This window comes from Alexandromys fortis, unplaced genomic scaffold (genome assembly GCF_014885135.2).
Source record: "Alexandromys fortis isolate MF-2015 unplaced genomic scaffold, M_Fortis_MF-2015_v1.1 scaffold_26, whole genome shotgun sequence".
Taxonomy (NCBI): Eukaryota; Metazoa; Chordata; class Mammalia; order Rodentia; family Cricetidae; genus Alexandromys; species Alexandromys fortis.
Window position 1 is genome coordinate 13143310 of NW_026067894.1, and position 20181 is coordinate 13163490.

At 50.8% G+C, this 20181-nt stretch overlaps 1 protein-coding gene across 1 annotated transcript in view; it reads right to left on the reverse strand.

Moving 5' to 3' along the window:
• The window catches only part of Csmd2 (CUB and Sushi multiple domains 2), a 549310-nt gene that overhangs the window by 252508 nt on the left and 276621 nt on the right, over positions 1-20181 (reverse strand). The window contains exons 6-8 of the mRNA XM_050156211.1: positions 18922-19034; positions 5395-5472; positions 415-502 (exon numbers count right to left, since the gene is read on the reverse strand). Coding sequence (XP_050012168.1) covers positions 415-502; positions 5395-5472; positions 18922-19034 — 279 coding nt within the window. The remainder of the gene's footprint in view (positions 1-414; positions 503-5394; positions 5473-18921; positions 19035-20181) is intronic.

A 20181-nucleotide genomic window follows, 5' to 3' on the forward strand; every position in this document is an offset into this window, starting at 1 on the left:
GTGGATGGATGGGACCCATAAATCACGGTGGAGAAGGAGGACTATGGGAAGATGCCTTGCTAGTTCAAACCTCTGCAAAAAATTCACCGTCCGAGGGGCTTTGAGTACCCCCAGATGACTGTAGGCCTGTCACCATTGTGTAACACATCAAAGAGTGACCCTTTAAATTCTGGCTGCATTCATTTTGTAACAATTAACATGGGCATGTTTTAGTGATGCTTCTTCACAGCTCCCAAGACAGAGACATCCTCCCAAAGGTTAGACTAGGAGGGACCACAGCCTTCCCCCAGCGGTGTCACTCCTCCAGCCATCCCACCCTCTCCACCCCATCTCCAGAAGGGGCAGGCCTTGTCCTCCCCAGAACCAGGCCACTCCACCCCATGTGCAGCCAGAAAGTCCCCCAGTAGGTCTTACCTGAAGTCTGAGCCTAGTCTTTTGCCCTTTTCAGGTATTCCAGGGTCTGGACACATATTATGTCCTTGGGACACACCAACCTGAGTTACTACAAGGCAAAAAAACAGTACACACATAGACAGACAGTCTCAGAAAGGCATTGGGCTGAGCAGTGTCTCGGGGTGGGAGGAGGAGACAGGATGAGGCCCTGCTCCCCCAGAGCTGTGGAGGATGTCGGAGCTCTCTACCGGACAGGGTTTTCCTGACTGCAAAGTGGGAGACTGCTTTTGATAAAAAAAAAAAAAAAAAATCCTTTGCAAGAAAAATCCAAGCGAAATTCTTTGGGATCCTATGGGCTCTGAGACAGCCCTCCTCCCCAACAGCCATCCTGTTCCCTCGTCCCACACCAGTGGCCAGAGGTGGCTTCTCCAAAGGCTCTGGTGACCTCCCCATCCTGCACTTCTTCAGGTCCAGGGATGGAGACTCTAGATGAGATGACTCCGCCCCTCCCCCCCTCGGCCCCAGATGGAGAGATGACTCAAAGAAAGTTAAATAAAAGGTGAATGCATGGTCAGAAACGGTAAAGAATGAGAGAGAGTTGCAGCCTCAAGTTCAAAGCAGGGACTTGAACTCAGATGCAGACATTTCTTCTGCGAGCCCACTTCCCATCAGAGCCCCCCCCCAACAAACCACACAGTAAGCAAGTACCGGAATACTCTCCCCCATCCCTCCCAGTGCTACCGGCCAAGTGCAACAACCAGATGTTATCTGGGCTATTTCTATGACGGTCTCACACCTTTTTACAAAAACCATATGCATGCCTGCCTGAGCTAGCGCAGAGCTTGGTCTCGGACGAACGATACAAATACAGCACACACAGCGGGCACCTCCTGCGTCCCTGCCTGCTCATTATTCTTGATGGTTCACATAGGTCAGGCTGAACTAAACTCATACCTCTGGATTCCCAGAGTGGAGGATGACTGACAATGGAAGCCAGGCAGACAGCTTGGCCAGAGACCCACCAATCCTATGACTCCAACGGCAACTGAGGGGTTACAGGGTGTCTACAGCAACAGTCTCTGGGCTTGCTCATATTCCCTTCTCCCACTCAGCACCCCGTAATGTGAGAGAGGTACTCCACCCCTCTCTTACACCCTACTCACTCATTTCCCATGGAGGGCACATACTCACTGAGCCCTTTTTTGCACAAGACTTTCTTTGGCTACCAGGGGAGATGCCAAGGGAGGTCTGGAATGACCACTATCTTCAAGGAGTTTCCCGTTGAGGGAAGCCATGAGGCACTGAAGAAACTTCAGGATCAAAAGTGGGAGGTGATGAAGGGATGCTTAGATGGGGGACCAGTCAGTCATACACTACTGGAGAATTGTCAAAGTTTTCCCAGAGGAGGTGATATTATACATGGATCTTCTAAAGGAGTGAGATTTAGACACCTGGGGACAGTGAAAAGGGCAGAAGACAGGCAGAGAAGAGTAAGGTGAAGCAGAGAAATTGGGGGGTGTCAGGTGCAGCTGGAGTTTAGGGAGGGGGAAGAGCATCAAGGTGAGAGGCAAGGCTTTTGAGGGGCTGTGAGTCTTATCCTGAAAAACAGGAGTAGGGGCTTCTGGAGAGCCTGTGTAGCCCGGTGTGTAGCACACGCCTTTAATCCCAGAAGAGTTCTCCCTGAGTTCAAGGCCGGCCTGTTCAACACAGCAAGTTCCAGGTCAGCCAGGGTCACACGGTGAGAAAAAAAAAAAAAAAAACAATCAACCAACCAACCAACCAACCAACCAACCAACCAAACCAAACAAAACAAAACGAAAAACAAACCCAAGACCTAAAACAAAACAAATACAGAGTCCTGGGCAGCAGAAAGGTCTTCCTTACAAAAGGAAGGTCTCTGCTCATTGAGAGTCAAGGGTGACGAGGGTCTGGTGAGGTATGTGGTACAGGGAAAGGATGCAGAAAGAGGGTCACCAGGCAATGTAGAGAGATGATACGGCAGGAAGAGGGAGAGCGGGAGCCTCGTGAACCTAGGGCTCTGGGGACACTGGGAACTGATGGAAGGTGGTAGAAGGTGGGGCACGGCTGAGGCTTTGGTTCACTGCTGCGAGTGCAGGCCTGGAATGGCCCTCACTCATGAGTAGCGCAGGGGCCTGCTGACAAAGGAACCCCAACACGGACACAGGTTCTCCGCTCAGGCCAGACACAGGCTGAATTCTCGGTTGGGTGGCAATAGCAGCAAGGCCTCTTGGGGGGCTCCACACTCCCAGGTTGAGGCAACTCTCTGGACATTGGTTTTGACCCTGTTCCTTTCCTTATCAAGCCTGTACTTCCAATGGCTTTACACCCACCTCTTAACAGAACTATCCCCCACCAACCCTGAAACCTGCAGGCTGGGACAGCAAGACTGAAATCTCTGAAGCAGAGGGAGTTTTCGGGGAGTCATGGTGTTGGGCCAGACTAAGAAAGGAGGCAGTAATTGGGGTCCCCAGGACAGCAGGAGTATTGGAACTAAAGGTGGTGGCAAGGAGGGGAAGATGGTCCCTCATCCCAAGAGCTGTCCCCGACGGCTTTGTCATTCAGCCTGTGGACCATCCCTGCAGCAGATTCTAAGCTCAGTGCCCATCTTCCTCAGGTCCTGCCCATTCAGCCTGCCAACCCAGGGTCCCTTGCGAATGGAAACACCCGCCCCTCAGCAGCACCTTGAGAATGTCCGGCAGTTCCCACCACTTCTTTTGTACTCTCATTCAGTGCTGACCACCATCAAGGAAGTAGGTGAGGCTGAACCAGAGCCAAGGATGACAAAGCCCACTGCCCTGCCTCCCTGAAGTCAGCCAGCCCCTGAGGTTTAGGTACCATTGAGGAAGTTAGAACCCACTGAGGCAACTCACATCCAGCCAGCACCCTTTCCCAAGGTACTGACATCCTCCGAAGACATACCAGGCTCTCCAGGAAACAAGCAAACTGACATCCCAGGATCAGATGACTACGTGGATTGCAGAAGCAAAAGGCATTCCCCTGTCTTCAGCACTTCCTACCTCCACTACCAGTCTAAACCCAGATACTTGCATCTGACTTGCTGTTGGCTACTGGGGGTCAAAAACTCGGGGTAATGCCGACCCCACCCTCGAGGGTCCCACAATAAGGGAAATCTATGGCAGCACCTTCTACCCAAAATGAAGGGAGATGCCAATAGATGCACTGCCAGGAGCCAGGGCCATAGGAGAAAATCAGTAGGGCCTGCCCCTTCCCTGAGTTCAAGACATCTGTTCGTGGAGAAGTCTGGGCAGAATATAAAGTCCATGCAGGTATCAGCAGCTACCTTGGGGCAATTTGAGCCAAGTTCACCCCTGTTTGAGGAAGTCTTACAATGGAAATTAAACTTCGTCATAAGAAATATGATATATACATATATATGTATATACATATATATGTATATAGTTTTTTCATTTTTCTGAGGTTGCTGAGGACAGCTAGGAAAGGTATAGGTGATAAAAACCATGAACTCCCTCTAAGATAAATGCACCCCCAACATCACATGTATTTTTTCTCAGCTACTTTGTGGGCCTTCTACAGTAGAGAAGGCCCATCTTAGATCCAATAGCATCCTAAGCATTTAGCACCTGTAAAATGCGATGCAGAACCCTAGCCTGCCTTCCCCCAGTCTGTGGGAGGAAGGCAGGCTAGGGTTCTGCATCGCCATTTTACAGATGGTAAAACTGAGCCAGTAGTTTCTCGGGTAGCGTGGGATAAATATTTGGTTCCCCCAATTTTAAGCATTTCTGAGCTTGTTTCTGGCTCTATGGCAATGTGTACAACAAAGCCACAGTGGCCTTGGCTCATACGGTCTCCATGGCTACTCTGTATGGTCCTGGGCTGGTTCCATCTCTGATCCTGATGTCCTTAGTCAAGCACAGAAACAGGGTCCCCTAGCTTCCTTCTGTCATCCAGCCTCCTGGAGCAAAGACCTACAGATTAACCCAACAGCCACCAATACCTCTGACTGGAGGGAACTTGAGACTGGGATGAGCCCCCGCACTCTGATTCATTCTAGTCAGGCTCCCAACTGCCTCTGCCTCCCACTTCTCGTGGCCACAGATACCAGCAGAGACCTTGGGAACCTGGCGGTTTTCTACCATCTCTCCTTACCAAGTATATGTCTGGTAATTAAAGAAAAATGAGTGTAGGAAGGTGAGTCAGGAGGGGGCCGGAGAAGAAACAGAGAAGAGGGAAGCAGAGGGCAGGGATGGTGAGGGGGAAGAGGACAAGGACAGCTGAAAGGAGTGACAGGAAGGAAACGGCCATAGTCCCCTCGGGGACCAGAGTAGCCCTAAGACAGAGTGTCTGCACCCCACCCCAAGGCTTACACCCTAAATCCCTTCATCACAGGCCAATCAGGTGTCTCTCTGGACATGATGCTCTAGACCATCCCCCAGCACCAGACCTCTTCATCTTCCAAACCAGGGTACCAGGAACAAGTTCTCAAAGACGCAATTTGCCCAAGCATGGTGCCGCCGTGATTTCCCCACCACCCATAGAGCCAGGACCCAGTTCCCCACTTTGCTCTGCCCAGACACATCCAACACTCATGGTGGGGCTTATTAGACTTGCCCCTTCCTCCTCTTCAACCTCTGACCTTGGGAGTCGACCCCCCCTCCTCCAGATCCCAGCCTGAAGAGACGCCAGAAAGAGAACTGTCTTAGCAGGTGGAAGTGATTTAAAAGGAAAAATAAAGAGAGAAATGCACAGTAATGACTCCCTGAACTGCAGATCGAATGGGAGGTGAGGAGGGAATTGGAGGGAGGCAATGGAAAGAGAAGGCAAAGGGCAGCCTGGGGCTGCTCCCTGGCTGCAGGCTCAGCGAGGCCATGCGCAGATGGAGGGAGGGAGGGACCAAGGACGTCATCTAGCAGAGGCTGGCTTCCCTGCCGTCACAGCTGCTTCAGATCCGAGCATGAGGCCCTAGGCCCTGGCACGGGGGGCAGGCCAGCCGACACTTACACACAGACGTCTTCTGGTTGTTGTCTTTGCTGGGCATCAGCTTCACGCCTCGGGACTTCAGTTCGATTTGCTTCTTGACTAGAGAGGACAGAGAAGGAAAGACGGTTGGAGAGAGAGTCTGCAACCTGGACAGGGTTCTTGTAGAATGAGGGGTGCCCACTCTTTTGACAATGGTGGCATAACATTGCCATCCACCTCCTGAAAACCATGGAATCCAGCAGCAACAGCAAAGACATTGCCGACAACAACAATCTCCTTCTAAGTGAGCTTATGGTTTCCTATCGGGCTGCATCCATGGCTGTGTTGAGCTCCATGTGGTCCATATGAGCCACAGGTTGGACACACCTGCAAGTCAGATTTATCCTGTCTCTTGGCTTAGAATAAACATCCATGGGGAGAGACTTCCTGTATAGTCAAAGAGCAAGGAGTGGCAGGTTCTGCCATGAAGGAGCCGGCCTCTGAGGGAGACTGGATAGGGGACCTGCCACCTCTGTGATATCTGAAGGGCTCTGGACCTGCTGAGGCCCTCTCCTGGTGAAGTTCTGCTACTATTGAGGTTCCTGGGTATGAACTACCTTCAGTCTTCTCCTTCGGGAGCCTCTTGTGGGCATCTGCAGCCAGCTAGGTTTGGACCTGGAGTGCTCCTCCCCAAACTATGTCCTAAGGGTTCAATTGTCAGTCTGGGATACTATCAATAGGTGCTGGAAGGTTCTGCAAGTGGGACTTATGGGAAGGAAGTCAGGTCATGAAGCATGTGTCCTCAAAAGGATTCTTTGGTCTCCAGACTCGTCCTGTTTCTCTGTTTGATCCCCTGCTGCCATGGTGAGTGGCTTCTCCTCCAGGTGCTCTCTCCAGCATGGGCTACACTGCCATAGGCCCAACCCATAAATCATAGAAACCTCTTGAAATCATGCGCCCAAACAACACTTTCTTCTTTTAAATTTGATTCACCTCAGGTATTTGTTATAGCAATGGAAAGCTGATGAATGTGTAATGCACCGCCTGCGTGTTTGCTACTCTGTAGCTGGCCCAGACAGGGAGTGGCAAACTAGGTCAAGCTCGGATTGTCACTGTTCCCCATATCGTATCATTTGTGATATGGATATTTTGTGGTACTGGGAATTAAATCCAGCACTCATGCCTAGCAGGCAAGCACTCTACCACACCACTCAGCTATATATAGCTTTGCCCTGTGGTATGATTTTTGTAGCCATGGCAGAAGTGAGGTATATTTCTCTCCTATCCCTTGACCTTAGGCTTGGCCACTGGAAATTTGAAGGCCTTGAATCCAAAGTCTTGAAAAGTACCTGCTGGACTAGACTTCTCTGTTGCATCTTTATCATCATGGGAAGATGTGGCTGGAGGGTTGAGCCAACAGGTTCAGTCAGACCCAGCCCACACTAGCTGACTTGGGGTCAGGGGAAGCTGAGTCCCGGAGGTCACTGAGGGGTGGAACTTGGGTGGCTGCAAGATGGGTTAAATAATAGTCTTGGTTCTGTCTATTCGACAGGTCCTCTGCTCCTTGCTGAATGACATGCAAAAGACAGAGCTCCTGGTGACAAAGGCCCATCCTTGTCCTCATCAGCGGCCCTTGGTCTGGCTTCTCCAGTCCTCCAGGGCATTCTCCTAGCTATCACGGACTCACTGCGTCTCAGTTGGCCCCTGTTGCTGACTCAGCCCTGCTGACTGATGCCCAGCAGTGGTAAGAGCTATGCCCAGGCACTTGCTATGTGCCAGGCCCTGGGTGCTTTACATGTTCCTTACTGGCCTTTTTGGCTCCTGGCTCTCAAACCACACATGATCCCGCACAGGAAATCCTCCCCATTATCTAGAGCCACTTCCAATAATCTCCATACCTGTCACCCAAGCTGTTGCTACCTCCTCTCTGGTTGTCATGACCTTCCAGCTTTCTCTTTCGCTTCTGAGTAGCTGCTCTTAGCAAAGGGTCATTGGAACCTGGGTTGGCATGAGTCAGGCCACGCCACATTTGTTTCCACTTGGAGTTCTTTAGTGGAGCACAAGCCGGAGTCCGTAATGACCCACAAAGACCAAACTGCTCTCCTCACAGCCTCACTAGCTTTCTCCTTGTCAGCTTCACAGGTCTCCCCAGGGTGCCTGCAATGTGCCAGAAGTACTGACCACCTTGGTCGCCAGTTTTCCTAGAATGCTTCCTCTTACATATCTGTAATTAGCTCCCCCTTTCGCCGGAAGTAGTTGGGCGAAACCCTTTCCCTCAGTGAGACTTTGCTCAGCATCCATGAAAATGGCCCCTCCAGTTCCAGCTCTCTTGCCCATCCTGAGTTCATCTCCTGAGTGTTCTAACATACCACACCACTTCTAGCTTTATTTCTTTAGTTAATTAATTAGTTGGTTAATTAATTAATGTTTGAGGCAGGCTCTCACTGTGTAGCCCTCGCTATCCTAGAACTCATTATGTAGACCAGCCCGGCCTCCAATTCATAGAGCTCTGCCTTCTGCCTCCCCAGTGCTGGGGTTAAAGGCGTGCACTGCCCCTGCACCTGGTTCATTCATCATTCCGCACTGCAGTGTAAGCATGGCCAAGGCAAGTCCTCTTGTTAGCCGCTATATTCTCAGTGCCTAAAAGAGTGTCTGGGGCCCCAGGCATCAGTCACTGCGTCCTTAAGCTTCCAACCTCTTTGCCTGGTAGCTGTTACGCTTACTTGATAGGAACTAAAACTGGGAATCAAGGAGGATCAGGTGCCTGCAGTTAGAACACACGGAGGAGGCCCAGATTTCCTGGGACTGGCCCCTTACGCAATTCCAAGAGTACTCGCCACCTTGCCCAGCCTCTCCCTGTCTATCCTCAGGTCAGTTGCTGTAGGCTCAGACATTTAATTAGGACTGGAGGAAACACACTCCTTCCCAAACCAACGTACATAGGGTCAGGTGTGCAGGGGGTTCTCCCAGTGCCCCCACTTCCGGCTAAATAGAGAAACCGGTCAAGGAATTTGTTCCCCTGACAAGGATGGTTTATGTGGAAGGCATGATGGGAGTCAGCCACTACCACGGTGCCCCATCCTCTCTCTGCGCTCCGGCACTTCCTTTATAAATGTACATAGCTCTCTGTGTGTATCCAGCAGGAAAATTCCCAATGAACACTACCAGGGGCACATTATCAAAAGCAGGGAAACATTATTATTCAAACCCTGCTAATACGGCATGGCTGAGATTCAACCCTCCCTGGGAGAAGCGGAGCTGTCCGAGTGCCATGAGCAAGGTTGAAGTTTCTGTCCCCCAAGATCCCGGGGCAAGAAGGTGAGTGTGGGGTCTGTGGCCCAGTGCAGCCCACCTGAGGTAAGTTGGCAGAGATGCCTGACCAAGAGGCAGGGGTGAGGCTGGGGGATCTATTGGAGGGAAGGGGCGAGGATGCACACAGAGCAGCACAGATACTATTCCCAGGGGCTCGTGCCACACGGGGTTTCCTTACAGCTATTTATGGGGTGTGTGAGCTGTGGGTATGAAGAGAGAGGCTGCTGGGGCTGGGGGATGCTCTTCCTCTCTTCTCAAAATTGTAGCAAGGGGAAGCCCCCCCCCTCCACAACCCTCTGCCCTCTTGGGACCCTAGGAAGACTCCTGATTTGGGGGTCTGTGCTGCCTCGTTTTCTGTCAACTTGACACAGCTGGGGTTATCTGTAAAGAAGGAACCTTGACTGAGAAAATGTTCCTACCAGACTGGCCGCTGGGAAAGTCTATGAGGCGTTTTCCTGATTAGTGACTGTCTGAGAGAGGGCCCAGCCCACCGTGGATGTGGTCATTCCTGGGCAGGCGGTCCTGAGGGGCGTGAGAAGGCAGAGTGAACCATCCAGGAGGAGCAAGCAGTAAACAGCACTCCTCCGTGGCTTCTACTCCAGTTCCTGCCCCAACTTCCTTCAGTGACAGCCTGTGATGTGTAACTGTTAGCTGAAGTAAACCCTCTTCTCCCCAAGTTGCTTTTGGTCAAGGTGTTGTATCATAGCAACAGAAACCCCACCTAAGACAGGATCCACCCTCTCTATTCTACTCACCGCAGAAGAACTGCCTAACCCTCAGGTTCAGGGCCTGGCAACTGTGCTGGGGTCAGTAGTGAATGACGTCATCCCCCAGCCCAAGTCAGAGCACACTTTCATCCTTTCCTTTCCTCTTTCTTTGACTACAGGAAGAAGTTTATCAAGGTTGAGAGCGTTAAATGAGAAGGAGTCAAACAAGTCAATGTACATATTAACTTTGTTACTTTTTACTCTTGGAGCCGGGTCTCTAGGTTTGCACCAGCCAGGATACCTCTGGGCATCAAAAGGTCGCTGGACACACATCGGAATCTATGAAGACGCCCTGCCAGGTTCAGTTGGCCCAGGCCCTGGCTCTGGGAGGTAGAGCCTGTAGCTGGTCCACACCCTGTAGAAGCTGAAGAATGGGTCAGTGTTACCATGGATACATAAAATGTCTCTGGAAGGCTCATGAAGCCTGGGGTACTAGCTGATGGAGCTTACTTGGAAAGGAGCTGAGAACTTTAACAAGAGTGGGTCCTGCCTGGAGGAGGTCAGCCATGGGGTATCTCTTTAGGGTCTGTATCCTGTGCCAAACCCTTCCTCTGTGTGTGTGTGTGTGTGTGTGTGTCAGTTTCCCGAGCACTGTGAAGTGGGTGGCTTTGCTCCATCAATCTCCACAGTGACGGCCAGCCTCACCTCAGGCCCTTGGTGATGGGGCCAGTGGACCCCAGGCTTTCCCTTTGAATGGTAAGCAAAAATAAATCTTTTATCCCTGAGATTTATTTTATCACAGCAACCAACATCTAAACAGACGTGGGGGTTGGTACAGTGGGTTCAGGAGCCTTTGGAACTAGTTTGGGGAGGGAATTTAGAGGAATTTGGAGAAACAACCTGAGAAGCCTTGAATGTTGTGAGCAGAGATCAATGGGAAGTTTTGATTGGACTGCAGAAGATAATCATGTAGACAGGATCTCTAATGAGAATTGGATGCCGGACATCCATGTTACATTGTAGCAATGAACTCTCCTAGATGCTGTTCAGGCTTTAAGACTCTGGAGTGGGAACCACTGCCTTTTCTTGGTTAAAAGGCAGTTGTATCATGTTGGATGGAATCAGGAACTTGTTTTTATTTAAAGATTACGGATGGCTTAAGGGGCCACCTTTTAACGTCAGGTTAACCAGGGGTGGACTCAGGATGGACTGAGAGACATCTGGGGGGGTAGGACAGCACGCAGCCAAGGGTGCCGTGTGGGCATCTCCAGACATGATAGGACTGGGAGGGCCCTGACCTGCTCGGTGATTTTATTCATTGACAGATTTCCAATCTGAATGGATTTACTAGGAGGTTGGAACTGCAAGAGGTGGGTTTCACTGGCGGAAGTGGGTCCCTGAGGGCATGCCTTTGAGGGGTGCAGCTTGGTCTTGGCCCCTGGCTGTTCTCTTCTTCCCGGCTACTTGGGGCTGCTGCTCCACCACCCACTCCCAGCATGCCTCAGTCCCCAAACTGATGGAGTCAGTGGCCTTTGAACCAAAACAAACCTTCCCTTTAAGTTGTTCCTCTTGGGTGTTTGTCTGAGACAGTCAGGAATGTGGATCTAGGTCAGATTTATATTGCCAGGGACATCAGCATCAAAGAGCCACCTTCACATGCTGGGTGGAGCCTCAGCTTCGAGGATGCCAGGAACACAGCTACATATAGGTTTTGCATATAGCAAAGCAGCCTGCCCAGGTAGGCGGACCATGGCACACCAGGGGAAATTAGCCACAAAGTGAACTCACTGATGAACTAATTCAGAAGATCCGAGTAGACCAGGGTGCCATGGGGCAGGGCCCAAGCACAGAACAGGGGTCCCTATGAAGCCCCCGAGAACACGACTGCAGGACCAGTCAGAAAGGAGGGTCAGTGAATAGTTGGGAAAGTCAGTAAGAATCTTGGGAATTTCTGGAGTACCACATTCGTTCATTAGTGGGCGTGCCCGTAAGTATTGTGCAACTGGGGTTGTCTTCAGGCACTAGTTGCTAGAAAGAGGGAGGGTCTTACCTAGGAGGTTGGGGAGTTGGCTCAGTGGTTAGACTGCTTACTGTCCAAGCAAGTTCAGATCCCAGAACCCACATAAATACCAGGGGTATTATGTTGCCTCCCCTAAATTCTAGCCCTAGAAAACAGAGGCAGGGGATCCACAGAGCAAGGTGGCTAGCCAAACTGGAAATATCAGTGAATCTGGGTTTGATTGAGAGAGCCTGTCTCCATGAAGGATGCGGAGGAGTGAATGATGAAGGAAGACTTCATGCAACAACTTTAGACCTCCAAAAGCACACATCCACAAGTGAGTGTACACGTGTGAACACGCATGTAAACACTTTACACAGAGACACATGGAAAGAAGGAAAAAATAAGAAAGATTCTGCGATCATCAGTGAAGTAAAGAAGAGGTGCAGCCTGGTGCTGCCTTGGTGTTTCTCAGCACACTCAAATGTACACCCCTCGGTGCACATAAGCATATAGGTGTCATCTATGCATATTCGGTCATTCATGTCTGCAACCAGAACTCTCATGAGCATACATGTGAGCCTGTGGCTAAAAATATTCACACAGAGAATGCAAGTCACACTTGGATATGTGCTTTCTCACTGTAGGAGCAGAGTCAGGACTCCCGAGAGCAACATGCCAGCTCAAACCGGTTGATGGAAATCCTAGTAGGGACATCCATCTCCTCCGAATGAGAAGGACTGCCAGGCTGCCTGCTTATCCCTTCCGTCCTGGCTAACTATACAAGACATTTCCCTGTTGTCATAAAGGTTAGCGGGACTCATGGCATGCGGTGAGCAGGAGGAAGCTGGTGGTACAAACAGCTCTCTAGTTTGAAGTCATCAGACTGAGCTAACAGGAGACAAGGGTGTCTTTGCAAAGTGGGAAGCCTGTCCTCTCCCCATGGCCCCGGGAGTGCAGACATAGACAGAGCCTGTGTCTGTGGATTCAGACTCAACATCCTCGGCCTGTAGCTGGCTGTCCTGTTGACTAAGTCAATGCTAAGTCCCTTGTGATCACTCATCCCCAGAGCGTTTGCTCACCCTCAGAAAGTTTCTCCAACCCTTCTTGCGAGGATCTCGGCTGCTCCTGTTTAGTCTTACCTTCTCTTGCTTAGATTTTGTTTTGCTCCCTTGAGTTCCTTTCTTGAAAGCTGCTTAGGGTTGTAGTTTGAAAATTGAATTCTGATCTCCTCTTTTGGGGACATAAGAAGGATGCATGCGCATCCTGCATCTCACTTCCTTCACAGATGCTGCACCGCTGCTGCTGCTGCTGCTGCTGAGGACCAGCCTTGCTGCTCCATCACCCGATGGAGCCTCGTCAACCACTCTCATCCTTTGCTCGTGTTCAGAACACTAGCGACAAGTAGGACACATGCCTGAAGCTGAAGGCTACAGGATGTAGACCTAGCAGTTGCTGGAGCCACCACATGGAACCAATGGGAAGAATGGTGATTCCTGAAGGCAGCTAGCATTGTCTCTGGGCCAAAGGACTCATAGGACGAATCCACACTATAAGCGCCAGGCTTGATGAGGAAGGGGCTGGATAGAATATTACCAGCTACTGCACTGTCATGCAGAGTTGGATGGAAGGGTCAGGGCAGAGGTGGTCTTCTGGTAGAGACCAGGCCAGGTGTCATGGTACATGTCAAGACTGTATTTAAAGAACTTAAGATTCAACCTAACCCGGGACATGCCCCAAAGAGAGGATTCATGGCTCACCACAATGTCTGCAAATACAGATAGGGAAATTAGTGGCATCATTTCTGACGTCAACCCTCAAAGGTTGGCAGGGTACCAGCATAGCAAAGAACAGAGAAATATTGAGTGATCAGTTAGAAAATGAAGGCACAGAAGACTAGACACCAACTCCCGTGCTGCACACAGCACATCTAAATGCAGAGAAGTGAGCCTTGGCATGCCTACGTTTCCAGGGCCCAGGGCATTGGACTCTCTTGAGACTGACAAAGACCATCAAAAGTGTGTGGTCATACTGCCAGAGATCACTTGGATACAATTTAGCTTGAAGGTCCAACAACCCATACTCTCGGGTCAGACATGCGCTGCCACGGCCCACAGGCCACACAAAGCAGACAGCAGCTATGAACATGGGCCAAGAAAAATAACAAGCTTACTTAAGACATGACGAGATATTTTTTGTGATGAGTTTTGTAACTTGGTTACGTGTCAAAAGGCTGGACGTTCCTGCTGGGCTCTGATGGCACAGAGATCATTAGCAAAGCCATTGTGATCGATGGCGTGGTGTTCGGAAAGGAGGGCACGGCCCTGGTTCATGAAAGACTTAGAAAACATGGGAGAGGCTCTGGGGACAGAAGATGGTGGCATGTTCTTACACAGAAAAGGTGACGAGGCAAACCTGAACGGGAACATTGGTGTAGCAGTGAGGTTCTGCTACTAATATCCTGTGGCAAAGGAAAACTAAGGGGACGTCTGGCAGAATGTCAGCGCAGTAGCTGCGCCGAAGGCTGATGGTGACATGGAAGGAGACAGAAAGAAGTGGACACAACACAGGTAGGCTGAGGGGTTCAGGATATGCCGGTGGGGAATGCACTATCAGGGTGCCCCGGCGTCCTTGGAGTCACTGTCCCAGTTAATGAAGAACAAGCGACTGCATAGAAATAATGCAGAGAGGAACCCGAGTCCTGGCACCGACCGCTGCCGAGAAGCCGACTGTTGAAGGATCACTGATAATTGAGAAAATTATGCAAAGCTCCTCAGAGCTGGCTGCGCGTGATGCCTGGAGGCGTTTCAAATCTGACGGAAAGTCTCATGGTGGCCCAGCTGAGGTTCTGAGGAATGCATTAGTGGACGCTGTTAGTGTGACCTCTTGGTTAACCACTGAACAGTGCGTGACTACTAGAATTTCGGAAGGGAAGGAGACCCCTGCTCTTCGCATTGTAGAGGGCACGGTGTGTGTGTGTCTGTGTGTGTGTGTGTCTGTGTGTGCGCGCACGCGTGCGCCACACACACTGTCTCTGAGCCACCAGCGTTCACATGGAAAGACAGGCAATGGGAGGGGCGGTGGAGCGCAGGCTGGGGTGTGGCTCCAGGATGAACAGGCATCAGACAGTGGTCACTGGGTGAGATAAAGGAAGCTTGCAGGAGGAGAAGGGGGCTACCCCACCCATGTCTCTTCTACTGCACAAGAAGTCCAAACAGGTTGGGTAGGTGTATGGCTGAAGGCTCCCTTTCCTGAGCACCTACCATGTGCCAGGGCCACCTTCACTTCCTGTGGTCCTTATGGGGTGAACCACATTCCCTGTCTCTAGAGGAGAGGGACTGTAATGGGTGTGAGGGAAGATGAGTGTTATCATGATCTGAACATGGAATGTCCCCCAGGGGAACATGGGCTTAAGCACTTGGTCCCTGGCTGGAAGAACTGTTTTTTTTGGGGGGGGGGGCTTGAGGAACCTTTGGGAAGTGGGGTTCAGTTGGAAGAAGAGGTTTCTCTTACCCAGCCCTCTCATGCCCACGCTCTGGTTGGCATACTTGCCTGGGATGGGCAAACACATTCTGGGAAGGGGCTGCCTAATCACGGACATGGGTTTTGAAGGCCACCCTCCTTGGCTAGGAGCAGTCTGTTCTCTGAGAACAGGACCAGGTGTGAAAAGAATATGATTGCAAATATGCTTCAGGGAACCCGTCTTCATGGAGGCCGAAATCTGGGTTTCATGTGTCATGAAATATTATGTGTGTGTTTGTGTGTGTGTGTGTGTGTGTGTGCGCGCGCGCGTGCGCGCATACGTAAGGCCACGGTTCATGTTTGTGCTCATACACGCATGTTTTGGGGGGTATGAACCCATGCACTGACCAGACGAGGCTGTCTGTCAGGTGTCCTGCTTGAGATTTCTCTTATTGCCTCAAGACAGGGTCTCTCACTGCGCCTCAAGAGAGGCTGGCACCAGGCAAGCCGCGGAGATCCTCCCGTCCTCTGCCCCATTGGGAGCTGAGGTTACAGGTCCCGCCTGGGTTTTTACAAGGTGCTGAGGATTTGAACGCAGGTTCTCACGCCTGCATGGCCAAGTGCTCTTGCCCACTGAGCCATCACCCCAGCCTCATTTCACTATGCTGTTTTCCCCTTTCCTTTCCGCTGTCTCAAAGCACAGGACCCACCGTTAGGTCTTTCACAAGCAGGGCGGGCTGGACTGGGCTGCCACGGAGGGATACACAAATGACCGCAGTGCCTTCCATGTGCAGGTGCAGACTGTCTGGGCATTCTCTACCCAGAATTCTCTGTTCTACTGTGTATCAGCCATCTGTGTGAGAACCATCTTATCTCACTACCTCTTTCTTAGCATTGGTTTTGTCTTGTTTTTTGTTGGTTTTTGACCCCATTATAAATCCCTCTGCAAAAAGAACTCTCTCATTATATCGAATCTGAGAGTTTTTAATTGGACCCAACTCGGGCTTTCCTTACACTGTAGCGAAGGTACAGGTTCCCGTCTATGCCTGTCTTTAAACTCTTCTCTCAGCTGCGGAGCTGAACCTCAGACACTCCTCCTCCTGGGCCAGCACATAGTGACATCACACAGGGTACACTGTGAACTACAGACAGGAAGGTCACTCCTGTTCTGGCGGCCAGTTAGAGCTGAGACTGGTTAGGGCTCAGACCTTCTGACACCAAGGTAGTAGCTGGAATTATGCCTGGCCACGAACACAACTAAACTCTCTTATGATTATTATCATTGTAATTGTTGCTGTATGTATGGATGTGGGTGTGTGTATTTGCGTGTATTTGTGTAAATGTGTGCATGAGTGTGGAGGACAGACACTCATGACAAATGTCTTCCTCAATCACTTTCCACCTTATTCTTTATTGACTGAGGTAGAGTCTATCACTTGAACCCAGGGCTTGCCAGTTTGGTCAGCTAGCCTGCTTGCTCAGAGGACCTGCTGTTTCTACCACTTAAGCACTGGGGAAACAGGTGCGCTGACATGCTCACTTGACACTTGTGTGAGTTCTGAATTCCACTCTTACACTTGTATAGTAAGTACTTTATCCACTGATTGTCTCCCAGCCTCATCACCACCACCACCACCAACTCCATCATAATCATCACCATCATTTCTATTTCTATCATCATCATCACTACCAGCTCCACCATCATCATTATCATCATCATCACCACCTCCATCATCATCATCACATCACCACGTCCACCTCCATCATCATCATCTCCATCATCATCATCACCTCTATCATTGTCACCACCAACTCCACCAGCATCATCATCATCATAATCATCACCTCTATCATCATCATCACCATCATTATCACCACCACCTCCACCCCCACCACCATCATCATCACCACCTCCATCATCATCATCATCATAATCAACACCTCCACCATCATCATCACCATCATCACCCCCACCACCTCCATTGTCACCATCAACCCTATCATCATCATTAGAAACAGGGCTCCGGGGTCACTAAGCAATCCATATCTGTACTGAGTCTCCCCGGGCTGGGATGCAATAAATGAAATCTTGGACCTGTGGTATACCAATCCTGGGTCATGCCTTGTGTGCTTATAAAAACGGAACTGCCGATGCACCTGCTTCATGCAAACATGTTTAGGATAGAACAGAGTCACAGGGGACCAAGTACTCATGACCTTGGCAGCCCTGAGACACAGCAGCACAAAAATCCCAGGTAGAAGCATGAGGGGACACAAACTGGAGGGCCTCAAAAAGTCAGAAGGACATGACTGAAACAGAACTCTTAGATTGTGAGCCATTCTCTACTTCAGACTTGTGAAATTAAGTCAGAGTTTGTGGCTAGCATTACAAAGTGGAAGAGCAAAGCTCAGGGTACCTCACACCCAGGCCAAACAGCCTGCCTGGGCAACAGTTTGTTCTATAATGCATGAGCACTGTAGGCTATGATCGGAAAAATGCATATGTTTACACACACACACACGTTTATGGTGGGGTATGATTCACTCAACAAAAGTTTCAAAGTCACTGACCAGAAAGGCATAGAGAGACAGCTAAGCACAAAGCCTGCGATTTTATGGATCAACTCATGAAGGCTTTGTAGGCGAAACCCAGTTTCACCATGCAGGTAGGGGCTGTGTGCTCTTGGGCTGGTGGCACAGCTTATTAACTGATCCTCTGCTGAAGGGATTAAGAGCTGAAGGCTGCCTTGCATAGGGCCCAGCACACAGTAGGTATGCAAGAGCCACACAGGAGGTATGCAGTGAAGTGAGGGGAAGACCTAGAGACTGCCCACACATAGTAGCTAGGGAGCAGGCACGCAGCAGGGATGTAATCAGATGACCCCGAGACCGCCTGGCGCACCTGCTGCTCTGGCCTGCCATTGCGCTTTCACCTGTCACACTGACATTGAGAGCCTCGGGAACTTCAACTATCAGGCACACCCAGCACTTACGCGGGAGAAGGCGCACTCTTATGCGCTGCTTTTCTCTTTTGGAGAACATGACAGGAGGTGCAGGTGGCTGCCTCTGTCGCTCAGGAGCAAGATCTCAATGGTGGGACATACTATCTCCAGGAATTCTGGGCTCCCAGTGCCTTCAGGCCCAGTGGGTTTCTGGTTTGTTATTTTTTATTTTCACATATTTTAAAAGTCTCCTTTAGTGTAGGCAGAGGAAATGAGGCCACTCATGAAGCCCAGATATGACGATATGGTTCCAACACCTGCAGCTTTGACCCTAGACTCCAGGTATCTATCAGTTTTGAATACTGCCCAAACTACAGGCAAGGTTTTGAGGCATGCCTGGGAACCCTACCATGCATCCACTGCATGTCTTGCTTTCCCTCACGTATGGAGGGTAGCCCCTTTCTGGGTTAACCCACTCCTCTTTTTAGAGGTGGCTTCTGGGGTCCAGAAGCCTTCCTTATTGGAGCCTAAACGTCCTTACCTATGTTTCCATGTGCTGCTCCTGCTCTGAGTTCTTGCCCATATGGGAGGTGGGAAGAAGCAGGGGTCATCCCTAGAGGGATTCTGCCTCTGCTTGCAAAGAGCTGTGCTCTCGATAGAATGAGAAGAGAGGAGGTGTGGGGAGCCTCCCGACTGCAGTGAGATCAGCTAACAGCTGCTGAGAAAACACAGGGCTCTGGCTTAGGCAAGAGGTGGGGAGGGTAGTGGAGAAACTAGCATCTCTCACTATGGAAGGGATGTGTAGCCAGCATCTACTCAGCACAGAGTGACAATGAAGAGCAAAGGAGGTGCCTGCCACATTCCTCACACTGGGCCTGACTCAGTGCTAATTGTGATGATGGCTCTGGCCTGAAAAGGGACAGTCAGGCCTATAGCCCCTAGAACTACCACTATGGCGACTTAAGGCTACCTGGGCCAGTGCAGAGATGTAATTGTGGAGACCTCTGGGTCCACAAATGTCACGGACCCAAGTTGCCGCCACCCGAAGTAACATGTGTAGCCGAGTGTGTGGGACCGAGGCCCCTAAGGTCACTTCCGTGACTTCTGTCACTGCTCTCAGAGGATGCCCCAGTTGCGCTGTGCTTACCCTGGTACTGGGCGCTGAAGCCACGCTGCCGGTGGTTGCCATCTGACGTGAAGTGCAGCCGCAGCCAGTTCTTGCTGCTGATGACAGGGGCTGGGAGACTGGCTCCAGTAAACCTGGGTGGACAGGACACAGAGAGGTCAGGAGAAAAAGAGGACATCAAGAGGTCTACCCACCATCTGTACCCAACTCTAGCAGCCGGGGGTCTGTGTGGCTAGAGACATTTCCAGGCAAGTTACTCCCTTCATCCCTGATTCCCCTAATCCATCAGATGCTCTGGGCCTGAGACCACCCCAGGAGGCTAGAAGCCAAGTTGAGTGCACAATCCCATTGGCATACACTGCCTTTCCTACTGTCTGGGTCTTTGCTCTCTTCTGTCTGGGGACTGTGTCACCTGTTTACCTTCCTCCTGCGCTATAGTGTCACTTTGCAGGACACTAGAAGTCCCTGAAATACCCCAGGCCCAGGAAACTTCCTAAGCTTCTGGACTTGAAAGCCACATAGGTCTTGGCTTAAGCTCGGACCAAGGCTTCCCTACTGGGACCTTGTACCCGGCCCCAGACCTTTCTAAGTGAGAAGCCCAGCCCCCATGTCTATGGGGCTAAGCGAGCAAATGTCTGGGTACTAAGGCTAGTCCAGAGCTTGGCATATCCCAGCCTGCCCACAGCAACTCCTTCCCTACCCTATAATAACAGAACCCAATTCCAGTCATAATTCTGCCATGTCTCCCGAAGATCACCCCTCAATGAGGGGCTGAGTAGGGAATCATCTGGGTCTATCGGGGATCAATTAGCTGCACTGTACAACCTCAAGAAAATCACTTAAACCCTCGAAGACTCTGTGACCTCATGTATGGAACAGGGTTGCTGAGATCCCCTTCTCAGGGCTGCAGGAGATCCACAAGATGATACCCGGCAAAAGCCAGCATGACACTTGGTACAAAGCAGGCGTGTTAGGGTCCCAGTCTGAGAAAGATTCCTTGTTGAAGTGATAGCGGGCAGTGGAGAAGCCAGTAAGAAGGGAGTAGCTCTGGAGGCTGTACTATGGGATGGGGTGTAGTGGGGGTGGGGTGTTGCGGGAGGTCTTTCCGCCCCTCCAACCAATAGCTGCTGTAATACCAGCCCATTGGGGCGTGGTCTCACTCCCTTTAAAAAAGCGGCTATTTCCTCTGCTCGCTCTCTTCTCTTCCTGCTCGGCTGGAGACTAGACTCCCTTCCTGGTTGCACAGATGGCTGTTGTCTGGGATTGTGATCTGTAAGTTTT